Source organism: Alligator sinensis, unplaced genomic scaffold, assembly GCF_000455745.1.
Source record: "Alligator sinensis unplaced genomic scaffold, ASM45574v1 scaffold228_1, whole genome shotgun sequence".
Taxonomy (NCBI): domain Eukaryota; kingdom Metazoa; phylum Chordata; order Crocodylia; family Alligatoridae; genus Alligator; species Alligator sinensis.
In genome coordinates this window covers 2,380,842-2,405,892 of record NW_005842044.1, presented here as the reverse complement: position 1 = coordinate 2,405,892, position 25,051 = coordinate 2,380,842, and the positions used below count along the sequence as shown (strand labels likewise).

At 45.7% G+C, this 25,051-nt stretch overlaps 2 protein-coding genes across 3 annotated transcripts in view; both read left to right on the top strand.

Annotated features, from left to right (window-relative positions):
- CA5A (carbonic anhydrase 5A) overlaps positions 1-18,996 on the top strand; it is a 28,427-nt gene extending 9,431 nt beyond the window's left edge. The window contains exons 1-7 of one of the 2 annotated variants that reach the window (XM_025203115.1): positions 1,586-1,732; positions 4,567-4,764; positions 10,308-10,426; positions 11,682-11,777; positions 11,923-11,985; positions 12,908-13,063; positions 14,859-18,996. In XM_025203115.1, the coding sequence (XP_025058900.1) occupies positions 1,636-1,732; positions 4,567-4,764; positions 10,308-10,426; positions 11,682-11,777; positions 11,923-11,985; positions 12,908-13,063; positions 14,859-15,050 (921 nt within the window). In that variant the 5' untranslated portion in view covers positions 1,586-1,635 and the 3' untranslated portion in view covers positions 15,051-18,996. Of the gene's footprint in view, positions 1-1,585; positions 1,733-4,566; positions 4,765-10,307; positions 10,427-11,681; positions 11,778-11,922; positions 11,986-12,907; positions 13,064-14,858 lie in introns of those variants that run through there. The other variant, XM_014519517.2, reaches the window with a different exon arrangement.
- A 2,946-nt stretch (positions 18,997-21,942) lies between these two features.
- The window catches only part of SLC7A5 (solute carrier family 7 member 5), a 44,700-nt gene continuing 41,591 nt past the window's right edge, over positions 21,943-25,051 (top strand). The window contains 1 exon segment of the mRNA XM_014519512.2: positions 21,943-22,004. Within this exon segment, the coding sequence (XP_014374998.2) occupies positions 21,943-22,004 (62 nt within the window).

The window sequence follows — 25,051 nt, the reverse complement described above, 5'->3', positions numbered from 1 at the left end:
TCTTCCTTTGATGATAGCTTGGATGTTATCATCACAAAAGCGTGCACATTGAGCACACTCGCTGAGTGTGCAAGCCCTCAGGCCTCCCACCTTTTTGATGGCCCCATGGACTCTCCAGACAGCACACAACTACTTTGTGACAATGGTCTTGGCTTTGTAAAGGGGGCAGGCATTTGTCTGAGCTCCGAATGGTTTTGGGGGAGGAAGGAGCTCCCTGCCAGAACTAAAATCACTGGGGGTCAACCTGGGAAATCTCTAGGCCGGTAAGCAAGCCTCATCCCTGCGAGGAGAGACTGCCTATCCTGGCTGCAACTGGGGGAACCAAGCTCCTTCAGGAGCCCTCAGTTCCCCTACGGCAGCACTTCTCACCCCGTGGGTTGTGACCCAAAAGTGGGTTGCAAGAATATATGAAAGAGCTGCGAACAAACTCTAAATATAGGTCGATAAACAGGTTTATAAATGGATTCTCCTTTAAAAGAGAAAACCATAGGAAGCCACGGGTTTCAGTGCACTGGCTGGCAGAGCTCCAGCCTGCAAGGGGCTGCCTTGAGTCGGGGTCGGGAGCAAGGGACCCGGGGGGCTGTTTGGGTTTTTTTATATACAGGCAGTCCTCAGACTTGTGACACAATTGGTTCCTGAAAACAGCATCTTAAATTGAAACATTGTAACTCAGAACCAATTTTCTCATAAGAAACAATGTTATAAATGGGGGATTGGTTGCTGAACAAGGCCCGATAGCCTATTTTCACCAAAAATAACCCAGAATTGTGTACTCGATCACTTATAGATGAGTTATATAGCTACATTAACGTATTTATATTGTAAATAGCAATCATATTGATTTGGAAGGACTTCTTTGAGGTGACTTGGCTGGACTTGTTGAAGGGCTCTTGGCTGGAGTCGTCCCAGGAGCCTCGGCTGCAGGTTTTCCTGGAGCCGTGTCTGCTTCCTTAAAGAAAGTGTCCGAGGAAGTTTGGACAGACGTTCTCCAGGGAGATAGGTGATGCAGCGAACTTGTTCCCTGGCATGGTGTTGCATTGGGTCGAGCATTGTAAAGCATCGAAACTGATGCCAGAAAGTTGGAACGGGGTGTCCATTCATTTATCAATGTTGCAGCTCGAAGTGTTGTAAGTCCAGGACTGCCTGTCACTTGTATCCGAGGCCAAATTAGCCCAAACTAACTCATCACCCAAGAGCCCAGAGCCGTAAATGGCCCTACTGCCACCTGCGCCTGGGCGTCAGCTATGCCCAAGTCCTTTGTGGGGCGTCCTACATGCCGGCCCAAGCCCGGAGGCGCCGGGTTTGGGGTTTTGCTGGCCCTCGGGGTGCACCTCCAGCCAGAAGAGCAGTTCAGGACCACTGCCTTGGAAGATCAAGCGGGTCTGCGATCTTGCCCTGCCAGGTGAGGCTTGATGTGAGCCTTGCAGAGAGAGGAGCGAGGTGCCCAGGGCACTGTTTCCTAGTGCAGCTCTTCACATCCGTGCGTGCAAACGGTGCAGACCGGCTGGGCCAGGCTTGCTCCCCTGCTCGTCTTGCAGCAGCCGGGAAGGAGGCGGGCTCCGGGGCCGGGCAGAGGCAGGCGCATCCCGCCCCGGAGGCGGCTGCGGAAGGCGGCAGCGCCGGCCGGGCTCCGCGATGCTGCTGCGGGCGCTGCGGAGGGCGCTGGCGGCGCCGCGCGGGGCCAGACCCTGCAGCCTGGGCACCTGCTGCTCCTACCGCCTCCGCGATGCCCGTGAGTCCCGGCCCCAGGGGATCCCACGGGCCGGAGCCGTGCTGCCAGCAGCCGGGCAGGGCTGCCCTCAGGCATAACCCGGGTGGAGGGGGTCCCCTGGCTCCCGAGAGGGTGGGAAGGACCCCAAGAGCTCACATCCAGTCCAGCCCCCTGCTCCAAGCAGGACCAGCCCCAACTGCATCATCCCAGACAAGGCTTGGTCTGCTGGGGTCTTCAAAACTTCCAAGGATGGAGTGTGCACCGCCTCTCAGGGCAGTGGCGGCCGTAGGGCTGTCGGGGCCCTGGGCAAGAAGCATTTGGGACCCCTTGGAGGCTTCATTTGGATGACCTGTATGTGAGTCGGACATTTGTGGTAAAATGTTGGGGCTCCCTAAAGCAAGAGTTATTTGGGGCCTGTTGGAGGCTTCATTTGGATGCGAGTCAGACATTTGTTGCAAACTTTGGGGGCTTCTTAAAGCAAGAGAGTTGTTTCAGGCCCCTTGGAGGCTTCATTTGGATCACCTATAAGTAAATCGGACATTTGTGGTACAATGTTGGGGCTCCCTAAAGCAAGAGAGCAATTTGGGGCCCGTTGGAGGCTTCATTTGGATGACCGGTATGTGAGTCGGAGATTTGTTGCAAAATTTGGGGGCTTCTTAAAGCAAGAGCGTCGTTTCGGGCCCCTTGGAGGCTTCATTTGGATGACCCAGAAGCAAGTTGGACATTTTTTATTTTGATTTTGCTTTGCTCTATCCGTGAAACTGCAATGCAAGTATCTTAGTACAATATTGATAAGACAAATATTCATTCATTTTTATTGTTATAAAGTGTGGGCCCATGGGTGGTCGCCCCGTTTGCTCTCCCCTAAGGTGGCTGCTGCTCTGCCTAACCTTGTTCCTGCTCATCTCGGTGCTGAGCTGTGGGAGAGCATCGGGTGCTTCTGCCCTTTTCTCCTTTTTAGCGGCCTTGTTGCTTTGTAAATGCAGTGATCCTTCCTTCTGCAGTTTTCTTCCTGGTAATCTTTCTCTGTGGTGTTGTTTTGCAGCCCTGCCATCGGTTTGTAGTTGTAGCGAAAAGCCTTTGCTGGGGTGGGGTAAGAGGGGCAATGCCCGACAGTGACGGGTTGGATGCGCTGGCAAGATGCTCGAACTAGATGCACTTTTACAGATTTGAGGAAGAGCTGTGCCTTTCTAGCCGTGATGATTACAGGACTAGTGAAACAGCATCTTTGGCCTAGTCTGTTGTGGTTTTTTAAATTTATATAATCTAGCAAATGTGTGCCCGTTCCAATAAAGTTATATTCATTTTGGCTTTGATCCTAAACTGAACAATATTGCCCCAGGCCCTTAAGATATTAGAAAAACTTCCAGTGTCTTTTTTTTCCTGGAGAAAAATATGTGTTGTGTTAGATGTGATGTTGCACCATCCCATTTCCAAATACCAATGGCCAGGACACAGTGCTCGAGTCCTTCAGAGCACGTGGATGGAGTTGCAGCTTCTCTTGCCAGGTGGCAGAAACATAAAGCATCTTCATCTCTCCTTCATTTTTCATTTGCATTTGCAGTGCTGTATGTTGAATAGCTGGCCAGTTGGGTCGAAGTGCTGAGAGCCCCCCCTTTAGCAGCGGCTCTTGAATACAGCAGATTTTTTTTAATGACAAATCCAGAAACAAATAGTAATGAGAGAAAACTGTGCGTGTTTCTAGAACAGGGGCACTAAGCATTGACCCTTTTATAACCGAGTTGCAGCGGTGCAAGCTTTCTTAAGAGCTGCGACCTTGAGCAGTCGCTGGCTTTATGATAAGTTTGCTTTTTGCTGAGAGGTGGGAAGGACAAGTGTTTGGTGGCCAGGCACATGAACGGCCTGTTACAATATTTGATCTTCCTTTCATGTTAAAGTTAGCCAGAAAGCAGGGCAGGGTGACACCTTAGGGACTGAGAAGACGAACTTTTGTGGCAACAGCCTAATTCTTCAGATGCTAAGACTGAAACGGGGGTGTCGGTTGTAGCCATGTTGGTCTAAGGACGTAGGCAGATGAGGTTTTTTGGGCAAATCCAATCGCTTTTATTAGATGATTTGTGCAAACTGTTTTTATAAAGTAACTAAAATCAGCTTGCTTCAACGGTATGTTATTCTCTGTGGACCACTGGTGATGGCTGGCTGCAGATTAAGAACGGCTGCCCAGGAATAATTCGGCACCCCTGCCTCCCATTCTGTGACTGTCTTGCTCATCTTCCAGTCCTCCTTCTTGTACTGAATACATGCCAAAACCCTGATCCTGCAACCTAATCTGCCCAAGGCCCCCCTGCCATTGCTAATGGGGATTCTTGCCAGTAAAAAAGTAGCATCTTATAAGATCGCGACATGAGCTACAGTCGTAGCGGGCACTTCAGAAGCAATGCTTGCTGGGGATCTGTTAGCCCAGAAAGGCAGAGGGGGGATGAGAGAGGCCCGCATGTACGGAGGCCTCCAAAGAATAGCAGGAATTGCCTCCCCCTGAAGCTGTGCTGAATCACGGTGGATGGTGCTGGTGAAGGAACAAAAATCACAATAGAGTTTTATATGTAGACAGAAGCCCTATTGAATGCCATTGACAGTAGAGGGAGAAATTCCCTGGCAAATAAGACCAGTGCTCTGAAGAACAAATTGCATACAAAGAAGCATAGCAGGCACAGCCATAACCCCAATTACCACGCGTCCCTGGGCAATGAGTCATAGAGTGAAATGTATCGGTTCCTGTTTTTGTGCAGGCCTGCACTCTGACGTGCTTTTTGCTGCAAAAAAAGATCTAAAGTAGTCTTTAAAAAAACATCAGTCTGCACCGTGCATTAGAGACCACTCTGTTCTTTTTCTAGTGCATCCGCTTTGGCAGAGCCCGCTTTCAGTCCCGGGAGGCACACGCCAGTCTCCAATCGATATCCAGTGGAGAGATAGTATTTTTGACCCTTACCTGAGGCCCCTGAAAATCAGCTACGACCCAGACACGTGTCTTCACATCTGGAACAATGGATACTCGTTCCTTGTTGAATTTGAGGATTCTGCGGACAAATCGAGTAAGTACCGCTTTTGTTGGCAATAAGATCGGGTCGATGGGTGATTTCGGTCTAGAGCAGAAAAACCCTACGTACCGTACGCTCTTGGATTCGGTTAGAATAAGGAAACAAATGCTGAAAGCTATATGGTAACCCTTTTAGAGAGAAGATGCTATTTTAGCTCCCTTCCAAAAGAGCTTCACTTGAAGCAGGGATTCACTGTAACATAAAAGTTATCTGCAAGCCCCATTTACACGATTAATTCAGGGTACAGGTAGTGCGTGGAGCCTTATACTAGCCCTGCACTCAGGTGGGCCCAGGCCCACAGTCCCCATGTGTAACAAATAGGCGTGCACTTGGGGGAGTTTTACTCTTCTTGTGCAAGCCTTCATACCCCTCCCTTTGATTAGGCCTCACTGCCTCTCTAAGGTAAAGCTGTGATACGTCTTTAGCCATACGTCTTGTATGTGTGCATCTTCTTGACTTTCAAATATAATCTGGCATTAAACATTAATTAAATCATTTGCAGCTTATCTCTTCAGCAGATAAGTGTAATGCATTTGAAACAGTCAGCAGGCAAGATGAACTTTCCTTTTTGAAGAGTATGCTCTTTTTGGTAGAACTATTCAACCCGAATAGACTTGCAGAGAAAATGAATAACCCTGATTTGCTATCACAGGAAGCGAGTGTGCAAGTGATTTTGTTGCTCTAAAATAAGACTCAGGGCCCCACCGATATATTGTAGCTAAATGCTTTATCCCAGGGTGATGCACTTTTAAATTGGACTGTAAATTCAAGTGAGTCTAAATTCAAGATATAACCCCACACGCAAGGTTTCCTGTCCACAGATCCTGTTAATATCTATGTGACCAAAGCACTGCAGTGCAGTTTTCTGTTTCTTTGATGTACGAACAGAATATTTAGTAACAGCCTTTAAGTAGGCAGTAGATATTGGATGGCATTGGTTTCATGTTGGTTACCCAACTTGGCAGTGAGGAAAGAGAGTGTTTAGATGAGTTGTGACTTTCTGGATTGCATCCTGTGTGGTGTGAGTGAAATAACCAGGATAGGAAAGGTTTGACTCCCAGCTTTGAGCAGAAGGAAAGTGGTTAGGAATATCTTTAATTTAGAAGCTTGTTCACAGGTTTTAGAATGATCTCGGGAATAATTTTGTGGAAGGTTTCAAAGTGCAGAATTAATACCTTGCTTCCATGATATCAGAGCTTTTTGGCTGCTCTTTGGTGGGACATTGGGACAAACAATCTCGTGAAAGGCTGGTTTTATTGGGTGGCTTTTTTGGAGTTTGGGGAACAAGGAAGAAAGGTAAGACAAGCCCTAACACTGCTCAGAAGCAATAATATTTGCTTATTTGTATAACCCGGTGATTGTCAACCTTTTGAGACTCAAGATGCCCCTCCATAAGCTTTCTAAATGTGGCTGAACCCCTGTTGTAATGTCTCCATTTACCTAGTTTCTCTCCAGCCTGCCATGCCACAGCCCGATGAAACTGCCCCTCATCCCCTTTGTTTCCAGGAGGATTACCTGCTCCTTCCACAGCTGCTTTTCCAGTTGAGCATCTCACACACTTTCTGGAAACAAAGGTGTGCACGGTAGTTGCATCTGGCTGCAGTGGTACTGGGGGTGTTGGTACTTGAAAGGGTCTTGTGGCACCTTGGTTTGCAACTAGTGGTTTAACTGAATAGTGGCTACGGTGGGATTTGGGTATAAGCATGAAGGCACTTTTGTTACTAGCATTGCAGCTGATCTATTGATGGAGAAAAGTGTAGGATATCTGCTTACCTGTCCATTCTTAGCTGTCGCTTCTCTTTAAATAGAGCATCAAACACCTGTCCGCCCTTCCTCCTTGTCTTAAATGTTTTTGCATTTTTCTCCTGTTACCATTAGCAGAGAGTTGCAAGTGTAACTGCAGCGTTTGATGACCGCCGCCTTTGCTTTCTTGTGGAGCGGGAGATCCTAAAGTGATTCTGAAACAAATTTTGCATGCTTAATCATCCCCTTGTTGCAGTGTTCATCACAACTCATTTTTGCCTTCGGGGCTTGCTTACTGAACCTTTGTGCCTTTTCTTTTCCAAAGTTATAACAGCCCCCTGCCACTGACTGTATTTGTGATTTATTATTGTTGAACCTGAATCGTTATTTCTACATCTGTAATGCAGAACAAAGAAATCATGCAGTAGTATATTCATGGTTTTACAATGTAGCACGTAACTATAAGTGTGCTAGTTTTATTGGGGCATTCTGTATTAATGGCCCAGAAAAGTAGCAGAAACTCTTTAGTCTTCTTAATTTCACACTAAAACTTTAGGATCCTCCTAACAGAGATTTTCTTTATATGCCTATCTGCTTTCTGAACACCTGACTTTTCTCCACCCCACCTCATCCATCTTCTGCTCTTTACTATTCCTATCTCTGCTGTTCTCTTCCTCCCAGCTTCTGTCATTCAGCAGTAATAGAGAAAGATCCATGTAGAGAAGAGGAGGAAGGAATAAAAATGCATCAGCATTGAAAACAAAATAGGATTAAAAACATTGAAGAGAAGTACAAAATGCTGAAAAGAAGCATGTGTCCAGGATAAAGAGAAATGCAGAGCATCTGAGAGGAGACTAAACGGGCAGAGAGAAGGCTAGTGCTGCCATGGGGCGTTGTGCGCCAGCAAAACAGCAGCATGAAGGATGCGCGAGCAAAGAAGGGTGTGGGGAAGGTACGTAATGTGCCGTTTGCTGTTTGTGTGCACGGCTGCCATCTCCTGGATGGAAATGGATTGTAACAAAATTAAATTTAAAAGAAACAACAGATAATTGGGGTTTTTTTTTCTAGCTGATGTCCCTTTTTAAGACGAATGAACTGTTTAACCATTCAGTCTTCTGGTAGGGCATGAAAAACCAGGAGGTGAGAATGATTGGAAAAGGATTGGAAACCCGTGTTTTGTATGATCATCATATCCATCCAAAGAGGTTGGGTTTTGCCAACATGTGTCTATGAATGAAGCTGTTCAGATGAGCAAACATATCTGAGCGAGTAAGCTCGCATTGACTTAATTGCTCAGGGCCAGAATTGCACGGTCGGTTCATATCCGTGACGTTCAGTGTACTCTCACTATATTTGGCTTCGCTTGGCCTTTCTCAAACCTTTCTTTATTTCCTTAATTGTTTGTAAAGCTAATGGTCAGTTTTACATAGTTTAAAACAAAGAAATGAGCCAGGCTGCATCAGAGGAAATAAATAACTACAGTGTACTACTATGTTTCCCCTTTAACGGATATTTCAGATGTGGCCTCACCAGTGCTGAATAGAGGGGAAGAATCACTGCCCTTGACCTGCTGACAGCGCTCCTACCAATGCAGCCCAGGATGCCATTAACCTTCTCGGCACCAAGGGCACACTGCTGGCTCCTGTTCATCTTATTGTCCCCTGTCACCCCCAGGTCCTTTTCTGCAGAGCTGCTGCTCAGCCAGTCACCCCCAGCCTGCACCGGTGCATGGGATTGCTCCATCCTAAGTGCAGGACTTTGCACTTGCCTTTGTTGAACCTCATGAGATCCCTTTTGGCCCAATTCTCCAATGTGTCCAGGTCACTCTGAATCCTAGCCCTACCCTCCAGCATATCTACTGCTCCCCCCAGCTTGGTGTCACCTGCAGACTTGCTGAGGGTGCACTCCATACCATCGTCCAGGTCGTTGATGAAGACATTGAGCAAAACTGGCCCCAGGATCGACCCCAGGAGCACTCCACTTGATACCAGCTGCCAACTAGACATCAAGCCACTGATTATTACTCTCTGAGCTCAATACTCCAGCCCGTTTTCTATCCGCCTTACAGTCCGTTCATCCAGCCCGTACTTCCTTAGCTTGCATGCAAGAATGTTGTAGGAGACCGTATCAAAAGCCTTGCTAAAATCAAGGTACACCGTATCCACCGGTCTCCCCTCATCCATCATAGAAGATAATCGAATTGGTCAGGCATACTAGTGATAACAGGTATTATATTCACTCCTGTTCTTATTCCGCTGACTTCACTTGGGAGGGATCGTGACTGTAACCTTTCTACTTGCCCAAAATCCCAGTGCTCTACAAAGTTAGGCAGGTCAAAAGAAGCAGTGGAGGGTGCTTGTGAAAAGTAGGCTGGTGGTGTGACGAGCTGAACTTCCAGCACGGTTAGTCACTTCCAGAAATGTTGGTCTTGATGCCTTAAATGGATGTCCTCCTCAGAGGTAAAGTGATAGCTACCTTCTTTTCAATAGAGCTGTTAGGAACACTCTCTGTGCCAGCAAATTTCTTAGACACTTAAGACAGTATTAACAGCCTTTTAGAAGTTGTTTTTACCAGTAGTTTAGCACATATTATGATCTAGCGACTCTCATAAAGGGATCTGGAACCACGAGGAGTCTTTATGGCAATCTGGAGTAATCAGCGAATCACTAATCTGGAGAAAAACCAGAAAAATTAGTTGCTTACTGAAAAAGCAGACCCAGAATTTAAGGTTTTCCTGAGTAAACAAGCTAATCTTATTCCCCCTTAAACAAAATCACAACCAAATATATTGTTCTAGTAATGATGATTTTAGGGGCCAAGAAGAATTATACTTAATACCAGCTGGAGCCAATTCCAAATATTGCTCATCAGTGGGTGTCTACATGTTCATTAATGCGCAGTAACTACTAATTTAGTGCTTGTTTAACGAAATACTAAGTGTGCAGGAACTACAGCTACTGGGCAGTAGCGTTGGCACATGGCTTTTTAGTGACACTTACTGGGCAATAGACTAATACTGCTGCGTGATATCGTATTAGCACGGTTTTTGCCTGGCACGCTTCTGTGCAGTTTTATTGGGCTACTGCACATTCAGCATCTTGCGTAGACGCACCCAGTAACACTGACAAGCTTTGAACTCTTGCCCACAGGCAGTCGGTGTCTAGTTACTTTCCAGTGTAAATCATTTGGGTGCACAACGTACATGGTGTCAGCACCTTCGTAGGAACGAAGACAAACTAGTTTAATATTGGGCTGTTACTCTTAAGAACGTGGCGGATCCTGATGCCTGTAGGAAATTCCAAGGTCCGTGGCTATGTCACCGTCGTAGTTTTAGGTTTCGTGGGCATGTCATGGGGCAGATGGAGATGCTGTTTTTGGCTTTGAGTCCAGATGAGAGAGTCTGAAGACATCCTGAGTCACTCCTAATGCATCTGCTGAGACAAGGGGGTGGAGGTATGGATAACCCTGATGGACAAATGCCATGTGAATGGGTGAAGATTGTCCCTTTTGCAGGGAGTGGGGTGAGAAAGCTTTAATCAGGTTGGACCTCCCATTTTTCTGAGTGTACTTAAACTTGATTGTCCTCCATGTGCTGACAGAAGTTGCAGGCTTCCCCTGAACAAGTGTTTTTTAGGTGGTTTAGCTGGAAAATTAGCTACGGGGTGGAGGTTACTGTAAAGCAGTTGCTGTCGCTGAGCTCTCCTGGGTAAACACGCTGCCGGGAAGGAAGAAAGCTGCATTTATTTTTGGTTGTTCTGTCTCTATTACTGACTAATACATATTTCTTTTTTTAGTAATTATGGGAGGACCCCTGGAAAACCAGTACAGGCTAAAGCAGTTCCACTTCCACTGGGGAGCTATAAACGAGTGGGGCTCCGAACACACGATTGACAGCAGAGTCTACCCAGCAGAGGTATGGGGAGAAATCTTGAAGGGTGCAGGTGCCTACACTCACCCCAGTCCTGGTGCCAGTCCTGGCTATTAAAGAGCTGCATTTGAGGCGCAGAACGATTGTTCCTGGTCACATTCGGTCTTCCTTAGCAGTAAGATTCGGCCACCCTCCCATTTATAAGGCCAAAGCTGCTGTAGTTCCCAGGAGACAGCAGAGTCTTAGTTGGTTGCTCAGTGCAAATGCCACTGATGCCTTTTTTCCTGGCATGTGGCATTGTTTGCTGTCAGTGGAAGCCACAAAATAATCCCGTGGCACATAGCAAAATATCGCTGCCGCTTCTTGCTGAGCAGGGTGGGACGGCAGAACGGCACTTCCACCTGACTCGGTGTAACTTCTGTAAGGTTAAGGGGGTGGAAGAAAAAAGATGAGACTAAGACCTGGTTCTAACTGATACCTTCCAGAAGCAGAATAAGCTTATAACAGATATAAGCACTTGTATACTAGCATAACTGTAGCCACATTAGGGTTTTTTTTCTGCTTTAGCCCTCTGAAGTATAGTCAAAATGGTAAAACTGGCCCATGTAGGCAAGTCCTAAGGTAAGAAAGTGAATGAGGCAGATGGGGCGAGGGATGAAAATACAGATTGGACTCAGAGGAGGAAGTGTGGCAGCCATGAAATATTAATTTCTTGGTTGAGAAACCAGTTATCCCCTCTAACTCTCTTGCTGTCCTGCTTGAAATGCCGTGGAGGTGCCTGTTTTAACAAAAAAAAAAACTTAAAACCTCAGCTGTGTGAATCCAGATGTCTTGGAGTCCTTTGTCATGAAGGCTTGTATCGGACTTAGCTGGCTAGTTTTGGCTCCTCTGCATGGTGGCGGCTGCACAGCCAAGTGCTCTATATCTCTTACCTGTCCTGATTAATGGAGGATTTTCCTCCGTCCTTAAAATCAGAAAGGGGAGCGAAGTGCCCAACATGCTTCATTTCATTCTGCACTTTTCAATATTATTCCTGTAATCGGTCTTCCACAAGCCAGATCTGCTTCTCTTCTACGAAATGCAAAATATGGGGGTGAAGTTATTTAAAAAAAAAACAAGTCAAATAAAATGAATATTGATTTCATGTATAGTTTTATTCCCCACTTTTTGCAATCTTTGATTTTTAAGGTAGTTGCCTATGTTTCTGAAATGGCCGGGAAAACGATTGAAGAAACGGCATTTGTTTTGACCACAGTTATACATTTCCTGTGTGTGAAATTGTCTTTCCTTTGCGTTGCAGCTGCATTTAGTACACTGGAACGCTGTTAAATATGAGAGCTTTGAAGACGCTGTAATGGAGGGTAATGGCTTGGCTGTCATAGGAGTGTTTTTGAAGGTAAATTCTGACTGTTGCAATATAAAATGATAAGTTTCAATAGTGTTTTTGTTAAATACACTGCTTATTTTTTTTATTCAGCTGCTTGTGGCAGATACTTATGTGCACTGCCTTAATGACTCTCCCATTCATGTTTGTTATGCAGCTGGGGGCCTACCACGACGGATTGCAGAAGTTAGTAGATGCATTACCAGCTGTTAAACACAAGGTAACTGTTGTAAAATTGTAAAAACAGTATGCTGTGCTGCAGGATGTATCGCTTTGTAAGGATATGATGCATGTTCAGTATTATTTAATGCCCTCGCATGCAGGCTGGAGGAAACCGAAGCAAAACCAAACCGCTCAGATTGGCTCACATGCTAGCCAGGAGCCTTGTTTTTCTGAGAATCACTCAGCCCCAAGTAACAAGTCAGCCCTTACTTCCCGTGCTACCAGAATATCTGGTGTTCCTGGTTTCGCTGCTCTCAAATTTGTTGCTTAACAATCAGGAATGAACTATGCGAGCACAACTTCAAGGTCTCTGCAGCCCTCTTTGCTGTCTGCACACAGATAATTCAACAAAATTGAAAAATGCAGCAAAATTCAACTTCTCAACTCTTTTCATTTTATACCACTAGAGGGGACTACTGCATTTTTAACAGTGCTTTGCAGGGACTTGCTTTAGTACTGCTTTGCAGGGACACATGCTCTTTCCCATGCTAGTAGCCTCACTGACTTGCAGTCAAGACCAACTGAACTCACCCTGCCTTTAGTAAGTTCAACAAAAATTGTCTTTTTTTCCCTCCAAACAAAACAGGTGTTGGCCGTGCAATTATGCATGTATTTACCTGATTTATACGCAGCTCTTCCCAGCAAAGGCTCAGAGCAGCTTCCAATAAAAAAATGAAACAATGAAATAATGAAAGCTCCTTTAAATAAATGCTGCGGACGTGTTCAGAGAGGTGGTTTCCACTTGGAAAATGCCAGCTCTTAGTTTTCGCTCGTTTTTTGACAGTAGCAGCAGCAATGGTCATCTGTGTCTGATGTGTATTGCGTATAAGCTAAGTTTCTAGATTTTTTTTTCTTATTCCCTAGAATTTTCTTCTGTGAAAATACTTATTGCTTATCCGATTTTTTCTTCTGGGTTCCAGGATGAAATTGTTGAGTTTGATAGTTTTGATCCCTCCTGTTTGCTACCGTCATGCCCAGATTACTGGACCTACGCTGGCTCTTTGACCACTCCACCACTTACAGAGTCTGTCACCTGGATCATCAAGAAGAAAGCCATAGAGGTTGATGAGGATCAGGTATGCACCCTTGTTTTTGTGACACAGAGGATTTATTGCTTGAAGGTACAGAGGGCATTGAAACACATGACAGGAGAAGGATGCTTGCCAGTACCTGTCTGTCGCTTTTTGGGACATCAGAGGAATGTAGGACGGACCCTCCGGCTCACCCCCTCCATCATATCTTCCCTCTCTCATTAGCCAGGACCAAGTGCTTTAGAGAAAGATGTAGGAAGATGGGACTCATTTGCCTCTCACAAGTAGGTCTTGTTCTGATCTCCAATGCAGACTTTATTAAGCATGAAATGTAATCTGTCTCTGAAAAGTATTGTTAGCATCAGCTATTATACCTCTGGATATTCTTGTTATCCACGTCTCTTCTAATTTTGCTAAGTTCTTGGCCTCACGGACGTTGTGGAGCTTTGTCAGCACTATGAATCCACAAAGTACTTGTGCCATAAGCTGCTGAAACCCTCACATGTCCTTCTCCTCGGGCAGTTTTCTAAGAATATAAAAGTGGAAGTTGCTCCAACTGCTTTTCCCCTGATCGCTGAGGGTGTGGTGAACTTCACGGACATTGTGGAGCTTTGTCAGCACTATGAATCCACAAAGTACTTGTGCCATAAGCTGCTGAAACCCTCACATGTCCTTCTCCTCGGGCAGTTTTCTAAGAATATAAAAGTGGAAGTTGCTCCAACTGCTGAGGGTGCGGTGAACTTGCAAATTCAGTGTCCTGGTTATTTTCCCCATTGGGTTTTTTCCCTTTGGTCCCTTGGGGCTGCTTATACCTGTAGTTAGACTATCAGCTTTCCTCCCTCCCTTTAATTTTAAAGAGGGAGAAATGAAGGTTGCTCACAAGGCTGACCATGCAGAGGTGACCTTGCAGAATGTGGCAGTTTTATATTGATATTTTGGTGCTTTAAAGTCCAGCCAGCATTTGGTGTTGGGTCCCTTCTATGGCTTTTCAGTTCCCTTCTAGGGCTTTTTGGGTCCCTTCTACATGTTTTTAGCATCTCGTGTTCTCGGCTTCCTGCTGCTGCTTGGTGCAAAATCAGTGAGGAGAGGCACAAGATTGGGGCGGTGAGTGACTGTTTGGTGACTGTTTCCCTGGTAGCTTTCCATGTTCCCTACCTCTCCTAGGAAAAAGGTGCATTCACAACAGCCACGGCATGTGTTGGTTCCCATCTTGGAGGAGTCCAACCACCTCCCCGTGGTGTTTGAACCCGAATACACCCCTGTCCTCCAAGCTGAATGTTTTATTTTAAATGACAGGAACCTGAGAGTTGCAGAGAAGCAAAGAAGGGGCAATTGTTAGAGAGCAGGAAAGGAAACTTAATATGAGGGGTAGTGTTGTCATTTCAATTCTGGTTTCAATCTGACAGAGCCTTTTAATTCCCTGGTGGGTATCAGGTGAACTACTAAAAACCTCCTTTGGACTCTCTTCTTAATTCCTGCTTTCATGCCTTTGAGAGCACCAGCCATTTGCTTTTGTTATAGTTGATAGTTACTATTTCCTGCCTGCTAGCATGTGTGCGCCTGATGCAGGAGACCAGAAAAGCAGGCAGGATGTAAGCAAAGAATGGCGAGGTGCAGAGGGATTGATTTAAAGGTGGCACGAATCCCATCCGTGAATATTCAGGGCTCGGCTCTGTCTCGGGCCTGACAAGACGTTAAAGATCCAGTTTGCCTGCAGACACCAGATAGCTGCACCGATACCGGCAGGCGATGAGGACGTGCAGAAAGGGATGCTCAAATATCTCGGTACTTTGGTGTGGTTCCCAGGCAGTCGCTCACCTTTGCCATGTCTTATTCCCAGCTGGAGGCGTTTCGGATGCTGCTCTTCACCTCACCCGGGGAAGAAGAAAAGAGGATGGTAGACAACTTCCGCCCGCTGCAGCCGCTGATGAATCGGACCGTCCGCTCCTCCTTCCAAAACCAGCATCTCCTGAGCATTGAAACAAGACTCGAGGAAGAAGCCCAATATGCCAGGCCGTGGGGCAGCCTTTAAAAAGACAGTACCTATTGCAGTGCCGAAAAGCTATTAGCAGACGCTTTATTGGGTTTTTTACTATCTCTGTGTAGTATGCGTGTATGGCATAGAATTTAATTAGTTGGTCATTGAAAGGGATTTGGGGTTCCCGACTTGGCATTTGACCTTTAGTGGAACAGCCTTTTTTTATAGAAGCGAATGGTTTTACTAAACTCTAAAAGCAAGTAGCAACGAAGTGTATTTGGGGAGCTGAAAGCAAAGGAAGGGGGCGAGGCTTTGCTCTGTTGTCACGATTATCCTGCATCTCCTGAAACTCTCCCGCTTACTGAAGGCTCCTTTTGACTCTTGCAGATGAATAACAGCAGTAGAAACGCCCTAGCAGGCAGGGGCCCAAAGAGGTGCAAAGAAATCCCCCGTAGGTAATCCATCATGTCCTCTCTGAGCTTGGCTTTGGGGAGGGGAAAGTGCAATTTTCTTTGGATAACCAGAAAATGGATACACCATTTAAAGACTGAAAACATTTGCTTGATGAATTTGGTGCTGAGCCCAGAGAGCGGTCCAGTGGCCTGAATCTTATCTACCTCTAAAGCATGACGCTTGCCAGAGTTTTCCCCCCATGTTCGTTGACTGTGTGTGTGTTACGGTGTTTAGCGGCGTCCGTTCCCTGGAGGAAATTCATGTGCAAATGGCCAAGGTCACCCCCTCCTTCGGACAGGAACTAAGGGCTGGCTCTTGGCTATACAAGTAACATGGATTCATCTGTTTTTCCCCCTTAACTTGTCTCGGGGGACAACTAAGAAAAGCTTTGCCTCTGTCAGCTGGGGGACAAGACTCCAGTGGCTGATGTTATTCAGTGCCAGGGAAGTCAGCAAGCTAGCCCTGCAGTGCAAAATTTTGAAATTTAGGACCGATTATTTTTTTTTACATTTGTGTCCAAATACATTACGGTCCTTTTTTGTTTGCCTCTGATTTTTTTTCTTTTGATTGTGGGCTTTCACTTGGCTCAGTTGAATGAGTGCCTTATTCTAGTCCCTGCTTCCCTGAGACGTTATAGTTCAGGTTGATAGTCAGAGGCCAATAGCTGTATCTTTTTTTACCTTCAGTCCATCAAACACATCCATCTCCCTTATTCTGGTTCTTGTCAGGTAAGTGTGTAAAATAGGCTTTTCTGACTCCCCAGATCTGATTCCCTGTGTGTCTCCAGATCTAGCTGGCTAACTTTCGCAGTTGAAAAAAGTAGATTTTCCCCTCTGTTAGCTCTCCAGAGCCCATGAAACTAGACTGTATTCTTCCCCCTGTATAGCAGAAAAAGGATGTTATGTTTCATTCCCCTGGTAGTCGAAACCAGGGGGATGCACAGAGGTCAATAATGACATAATTAATTGTCATGGAGCTAGGAAAATAACTTTTACTTTGAAACTGGGCACATTGAAATGTGGAGTTGCTTTCACACTCCATGTTTTCTCTCCATGGCATTCCCGCTTTCATTTTTGGAGAAGGGTCCGACTTGAAGATATCAGTCATTTGGATTCAGTTACAGGATGAGTATATTATATATTATTGTACAGATCACCGCCACCCGGTAGGGCAGTGATATTTAGGCTGTTAGAGATCACGGTAGTTAACACTACTCTTAATGCTGCTTTTAAGTTTAAAGGCTACAATGGACCAGGCTTTTATAAATAAAAAATAAGCTATATGCCAATATTCAACAATGGTATCTTAAATAGTCACATGGATGTGGTAGAGTTAAGGGATTGTAAAATGGCTCTTCCTCGTTGTGTAAAGAATATCCGTTTGTTTTATTGGAGGGAAAATCCCCGGTGATTGTAAAAGAGAGAACCTGGCTTAATCTGGCTGTGTTTGAACTACTGGCTGTTAGAGCAAAGGTGTTTTAAAACCATAGAACAAGGATATGAGATCATTTAGAGTCGGTAGAAAACTGTTGATTAAGTTATCTTTTTTAGCTAGTTAGTGGTTTAAATTCTCTTTTAAATGACAGGGTATTTTTTTTTTAAATGAACAGATTTTTGGTGGTTTTAGATTGATTTCATATCCAAGATGTAACTATTTTAGTGTCCTTCGTGTATTCCTGAGGAATTTTAGCAAATTCTTGCTCATTTCTGATTTGCAAAACTTGTTGCACTACTTGATCTAGCTCTAGTGGCAGATATAGTTGCTAAAATCTAATTTTGGGTTTTGATGGTGTTTATGGTATAAATGCTCAGTAATCTGCAAGCCTTTCACAGTGTGGGGATTTGGACCTAGCTCACCACCGGCCAAATGCAGATGTATTGCCCAGATATCATGCTCTATTGAAGTGTTTTCTAATCGTATGGAAATATTGTCTCCAAAAGCGTGCTGTTAAGACAAAAGATTCTTATCCTCTCGAATGATTATGCTCAAGTTCACTTTAGTGGGGTTAACGTACAAAACAATTGTACTCGCACCTTCAGCAGGTATTTCCATCAGGATCTAAGTTCCAGTTATGTCTTCAAAGCTCTAATGAGCTCAAAAAGTGCGGAAGCAGATTTCAGCGTTGAAGGGTTTGGTTTTATTTCGTTTGCACGATAGCGGTCTCGTAAGGATTTCACTGTAATGGTTAGGTTGCTGCTACTTTTCTCTGTGTCTGTATTTACACGTTAGGGTTTTGTGCGTCTGTGATTGAGAGAGAAAGGTATTAAAACTGCAAAGCAAATTGTTGCCTGTTCACAAAATGACCAGAGACTTGGTTTGTATGAGTTTCCCTGTGTGCGGATGCCGGCCTTGCAAAATGATGTTGAATTAGGGAAAGCAGCTTGGTTTATGCAGTGGCAGATGGACCATCATTCCTCCCATCGCTCGTCCAGGCTCCTGATGAAAAGCAGCCGACGTGATTGTCAGCTGGGTTGTAGTTAATTTGTGTGCAGTGGTTTGCGAGGCAGATATAAGTCTGTTGCCCAAGTCAACTAAATTGTGTCAAGCGGCAAAGCAGAACAGCGTGAATGTACAATTTGCACGATGACCGTCTTTGTCACTTAATGCAACTATAGGTAGCGGATGTTTTATTTTTTCGGAAGTGTGCTGTTCTGCTCCAGAGTAGATGGGAGGGATTTCTGGGGCATTCATTATTTCAGAATAAAGGTTGTGTCAGAACTGATGTTGAGGTAGGGGGGGTTGAAATAAGGATAACAACTGCATTCCTGTATTCAGGCGGGGAGTTGGACCCTTAAGGTCCCTTTCAGTCCTCTGATTCGAAGTCAGTATGAATGCAGTCTCATTTTCAGATTCGTGTGTCGAAACAGAGCAAACCCCAGTACAGGGGGTTGCGCTGCACGTTAAGTATCATACTAAAGAAAACCAAACTGCTTGGTGGCTTAAGAAAGTCAGGCTGCCTTTGGCAGTAAAATATCTAATGCATATATCAACGTCACAGAAGGCACAAGCTAGCATTTCATGTTTAACCGATTTATTTTCCATCTTTCTTTCTTCTAGATGAGTGGCATTATATATATATTTTTTACGTCGGGTTGTGTTGAATCCTTCTAGGCTTGAAAATGCATATACATGTAGATTGTCTTGATTTCCTTTTGTTATCAGAATATTGGGGTCGTAGTACGTTAGCAATCCCTAAATATTTAGGTCTGTTGTTGTACCTTATTACACTGTCATATTTTTTTTTATATTCTATATGCTTTGAATGTGAATGTCTTAAATTTCAGCTCATGATCTATGTGATCAGATTCTGCATTGTTTTTCTTCGAGCGTTCTCATTTTCTTGGCCATTCTTGTGCTACATATGTTAACATATATTCATATATATGTTGTGTTCCTAATTATAATCTACTTATTGCATTGGCTTTATGAGCATGTTTGGTAACAGGGACTATCCTTTTGATTCTTTACTTGATGTAAAGAAAGCTTCAGCTGCTATATTTTTAAACCTGTTAAATTAGTGTGCATCTATGCAATAAAGTGTAACACAATAGAATTTGTGTGCATATTTCATTGGGTAATTCAGATCTATATGTTTTCAGGAGGGGGGAAACCTTGGAAGCTTTTCTGTCAAGAACACACTTTAATTCAGCCCTAAGAATGAATTGGTTCATCCTGAATAGAGTCTAATTGGATGGCAAAACTTGTGATGCTTGAAAACTATGAAAGACTCTACTGAGCTGCGTTGTAATTGGAACGGCGAAATAATGAAGCTCGCTGTATGGAGGCAGTCTGGACTGAAGAATATCTAATGCTTCATTATCCTGTTGGGCTGCATGAAACAAGCTGCCCCAAAGAGGACTGTCATTTTTGAATATCTGTACTCGACTGTTTCCTTCCAGACTTAACGGTACAGATTGCCCAAAGCAACTGTCAGCTCTGCTCCTTTTTATACTGCATATTTGATTTCTTTTAATAACAACCAGTGTTCTAAGGATTATTGATACAACTCTATTTTTTGGGCTTCCCACTTTATACTTTGCAATGGTTAGGTCATTTTTTATCTGGTACACACACACATACTGAGTTAGGCTTTTTTTTTTTTGCCTTTTTTTTTTTAACTTCCAGGTGCATGGAAGAACTGATTCTTTAATAGACATTTAATAATACATTTAACAGATTTCAAAACTCAGTCTTATCTTTGCTCGTTGATGATCTAGCTGTTACATGGATTCTGTATGCAAACTAATTCCAATAGGATCCCATTTCTGATGTAAAAGAGGAAATTAAGTTACTGGTTAGATAGTTTCCCTTAAAATCCCTTAGAGACATTATGCTACTACATCTGAGATGTATCTTAGAAAATGAGTTTGATTTGGTTACTGTAGACTCTTACCGTTATGTTCAAGGCAGCTCTTCTCATAAATGTTAGAAATAACCTGTGTGCTCTTAATTCAATGGCCAGTTTACTTCTAATACAGGTAATTATTTGCCTTTCTGTTGGAGGCCCTTTTGATGAGACAACCTCAGTATGTCTGAGCATTAGCACATGGAGGATTGATTAGATAATTAAATCTTCTTCAAAGATTCTGCAGTATAATTTAGAGACCTGAGCAGAGTTAATAAGTTAGTGGTCAGAACTAATATTACTACTTGCATACAGTGATTTGAAGAGATAAAGCACTATATAAATGAGACCTAATATCTCTGTTATGAATTAAGTATTTTCCCAGTTATATAAATAAGACACAGCTGCAGAGAATTAAGAATCCAATTCAGCAAAAGATTTGAGCGTGTGCTTAACTTGAAACACAGGCAGCTAAATTGCAATCAGTGGGATTTAATTATATGCTTGTGGAAATGGGGGGTTGCAGGGGGAGCTGATTCAGATCTAGGGCCAGAATTTGGGGTTATCTGGCTCGGTCCATGGAGGAGCACTCTCCTTGGAGTTGCTCCTGGCCATTCGGAGTAGATGGGAATAAGATAACCTTGTAGTTGGCTTAGCAGGCAAAAGATAATATTTGTAGCAGGTGCAAGCCACAGGGGCAGCTGTGATGGCCCCTGCCTGACCCAGGCTCCCTTGTAGCCCTCCCTCAGTCACTAGCCCACCATACCTTATTCTTATTGGAGACAGCGTAATGCAGGCTGCCTGTGGGCTTTAGAGTGAATCTGGGGCTGCACAAATCACTGCCGGGTCCCTCCTGGACCCCCTTTTTCTCAGTTCAGCTTTCACATGAAATCAGCCCTCCTGGCCTGTCTGTGCCGTGCAGGAAACCTGTAGCCTTAAGGGTCCATTGCATGGCTCTATCCTCCCTACCCCATGCCCCATGCCTCATGGATGTTATCACTCTCTGTCATTTGAGGATCGTTCCATTTAACCCCTCTCTGGACTACCTTGATACTCTCAGCCCCTCTTTCTGGGCTCCCAGACCTTCAGGTCCCCTCTCAGCCCCTCTGTCTGGGCTCTCAGACCCTGGTCCCACACACAACCACTCCCTGAGCTCTCAGACCCTCTGGTCGTATGCTCAGTCCCTTCGGACCTCCTGGTCCCACACACAGCTCCTCTCTAGGTTGTTGGACCTCACGCACAGCCTTTGTCTGGGCCCATGGACCCTCTGGTCCACCTCTCACCCCTTCTCTGGGCCCATGAACCCTCTGACCTGGCTCTCAGCCCCTCTCAGGCTTGTAGACCCTCTAGTCCAACTCTTGGCCCCTGTAGGGACTTTCTGGTCCAACCCTTGATGCTCTCTTGGCTTCTGGACTTATTTTGGTCCCACTTTCTCAGCTTCGCCCTGGGCTCCTGCCTCTTCTGGTCCCACTCCCAGCCCCTTTCTGAGTCTTGGTTTGTGGATCGTCTGATCCTCGCTCCCTGGGCTCCTGCTCTTGCTGCTGGGCCCCACTCTCAGTCCATCCTAGGTAATTGGTTCTCCAAGTAAGCCTTGAACTTGCCCTCAAACACCACTGTGACTTAATAAAAAGCACCTATGCCCTCTGGCAGGCACCTAAAACTTTTGGGCTCAACATAAAACCAAGGCCACCTGCCTGTATAAGCACGTCCCTCTGCCCCAGGTACTGTCCCTTGTCCCAGGCCTGCAGAGTCTATTCAGGAGCTCCTCGGTTCATGGCTCTCGGGGCTGGACTGCCTGACCAGCTCACCTTGAAACTAATTGGAAGGAGTCCCTCCTAGGAATAGTGAAGTGCAGTTTTGTGATTAGATTGCAGTCTGCTCTTTGAATGGATCTGTCTGGCATCCATTCCATCAAGTTTGTTGAAGAAATAAGGCCTCGTTCAAATCTGACAGGCCATGGGAGGGCCACGGTACCTCACTCCTTCTTAGCAAGGTCCTGCATGTGCAAAAGAAGGCACAGATTCCCGGGAAATGGGATGGACAGGACAAGTTTTGGTCGAAGAAAAAGCTACAAAGAACCACTCTGAAGGCTTGTGAAAGCCTCGACCGAGAGGGTAAAGGGCAGCGTTTGTCATTGATGCCGGCGACATGGACAGTGCAATCCGAAGAAGAGCTCTGGTCCTTGATGCTAGCAAATTTGATTCCTCCTGGTAAGAATGCAACGTCTCGATTGATGTTGAACAGCATCCACTGAGAAGTGGTTCAGTTGAAGCCGTGCGATTGAATTTAAACATGCACACCCAGTATCTGATTGATCCTCACTGCATTGCAGGGAGCCTGGGGTGTGCCGGGGTGGTGTATGCTGTGTCGTGGCATCTGTTGTGGCAGTCCCGTTTGCTTCTGTTTGACATTTGATGCTCCTGCTTTACCCGTGTTGTAATTTCACTAATACCGTGCTTGGAACAGAAAGCTGGAGCTGGCACACGGGATCTTGATTTAACATTTCTTGAAGTAAATCCCAATCTGGATTTGCTGAAACGTCATTTACCCAGGGGAGAGCAAAACTGGCAGGGTTAAAACAAAAAATTTAAAACTGCCAAATTCAGTTGTCGACCGACAAGGTTATCTGAGTAAATGTGATACCTTTTATTAGATCAACTAAATAGTTGGAAAAATTGTTCTGTCCAAGCTTTCAGGCACAAACACCCTTCTTCAGCTGTAACCAACACCCCCAAAACCGGAGTTGTCGGTAGTTGTTTGCTGCTCTTCAGAACTTGCATGGAGAAACAGTCTCTTTTCAAAATGTAACCTTAGCAAGGGACATTTCTTTAATTTCTCTGATGATCTGACTGCATCCACAGTTGATTTGGCTGATTTTAAACACGAGAGAGAGAACTATGCTTACAGGTTTGCAGGTCAATTTGGAGGGGGTGGGGATTGTTAAAAAAAAGAAGATATTTTAGAATTTTTACATAATTATGAATGTATAAAAAAAAATTGTAAGTTGGTTAGCTTCCAGCTAAAAGAAAAGGTTTTGTAAGGTTTCCTGGTTTTGTAACGTCTGCTGCAACAATTCAATTTTTTGTGAAAGAACTAGAAAGTGAATTATATGAGCAGCATCTTTGCTTCTAGGGGGCATGTGCAAAACTTTAGTTACAGAAGTTGAAATAATCAAATGTAATTGTCCAAGGAGGATAAAAGTGTAATATTGGGCAGGTGAGGGGAGTATAATACTTGAATAAAGACATTTAAAAATCATTGGAGGAAATATTGGTGCAGGTTTTTTTTACCTTTCATAAAGCCTTTCAGGAATTGCTGTGGAGTGCCTCAGCTCTTGGGGACCTATGCTAAAAGGGACGTGATATTCAGGAAGTGCTGAGCATTGTTTTTCTGGAAATTGGGCCCATAAATGGCATTTCTGGCTGCAGATGCAAACTAGGCGTGCCGTTAATTCCCTTTAAAACTCCTCACCGTTCTTTTTTTATAAGAGAAATGTATACAACACATTTTTGTATGCAAGCTCCGTCCAACTAGGACATTGCATGCACGATTGCTGTCATTATACACCAGGATGTGGTGTGCATCTAAATTAAGAGATTCTTGATGTCTGGCTTTATGCAGCGGGACTCTTTCTAATAGCATTTTTGAAATGTGTGCCTGCTCCATAAACGGAGAGGCGACCAATGCTTGCTTGAAGTAACTTAGACCTTTTTAAACCGGTTATGCCGCTAGGTGGCATATTCTGATAGCACTTGGGTCTTTGTCAGTGCAGCCATGTGCTCCAAGATGTCTGCGGACAGCCAGAATATAATATGAGGGTGATTTGTGTGCACTTGTTTGTGCGGGTGAGTTTTGGGCGTGTGACTCATGCTGGTAATGCAAAGCTTGCACAGGCAACTCTAAGGTTGGAAAGACTTAAAATAACAGGGTAAATCTCTCCTGAAAGACGCCGACTTTTTGAATGTCCTATTGGAAGGTGCACGTGGTATCTGGCAAGCAAGACTCCTGGTGCCAGCATGTGAGCATGTGCTTGATCTTCCTCCGGCAGCTACTGTACAGTGCTAAGCCCTGACTACCATGGGAAGGCCTGGCCTCCCATGCTGTTATCCAGAGCGGCACCGGGGCCAGCAAAATGCACCTTTGTGGGCTGCCCTGGCCACGGTTTCCCTTGCCCCCCGGTTCTTCCTGCCAGCTCTAGGCGGGTGTTGTTTTCACCCCCAGGTCTCCGTATGTGGGAACCACCCAGCCCTGGGGGCCTTGTAGCCTCGCCAGGGGACAGGTCATGCATGGGAGCTGGGGCTGAGGGGTGTCTCTTTGCCCCCCACTCTCTCCCTCTTGCTGCGTGTCCTGCTTTTCCTCAGCACCGGGGACCTGGGGGTGCCAGCCAAGGCACCAAGGGGTGCATAGCCCCAGGAGGGCACAAGTCATGCACACAGCCGGGGCTGAAGGGTGGCTCTTTGCCCCTCACTCTCTCCTTCTTGCTACATGCCCCGGGTTTCCTCACTGCTGGGACCCAGGGGGATGCCAGCCAAGACACCTAGTGCCACGTAGCCCCAGCAGGGCACAGGCCACACCTGGGAGCCAAGGCTGGGGGCGGCTCTTTGCCCTCCACTCTCCTCCTCCTGCTGCTTGCTCTGGGTTTCCTCAGTGCCAGGAACCTGAGGGGCAGCAGCCGAGGCACCCAGGCCTTCATAGCCCCATCACACAAGTCATGCATGCAGCCGGGGCTGGGGGTGGCACTTTGCCCCGCTACTCTGCCTCCTGCTGCTTGCCCCAGGGACCTGGAGCTGCCAGTCGAGGCCCCCAGGACCACACTGCCCCATCACACGGGTGATATACGCAGCCAGGGCTGGGGGTATCTCTTTGTCCCCTGCTTTCTCCCTCTTGCTGTGTGCCCCGTGTTACACACACTGCCCGTCACACAAGTCATGCATGCAGCACTGGAAAGCTGGGGGTGCCAGCTGGGGCACCCAGGACCACACCGCCCATCACACAGGACATGCACGCAGCCAGGCAGGGGCTGTCTCTTTGTCCCCCACCTTCTCCCTCTTGCTGTGTGCGTGTGTTTCCCCAGCACCGGGGCCCTGGGGGTGCCAGGCAGGACACTAAGGACCACACGGCCCATCACATAAGCCATGCACACATCCAGACAGGGGCTATCTCTTTGCCCCCCAGTTTCTCCCTCTTGCTGCGTGCCCTGGGGGTGCCGGGCAGCGCACTAAGGACCACACGGCCCATCACACGGGTGATGCGCGCA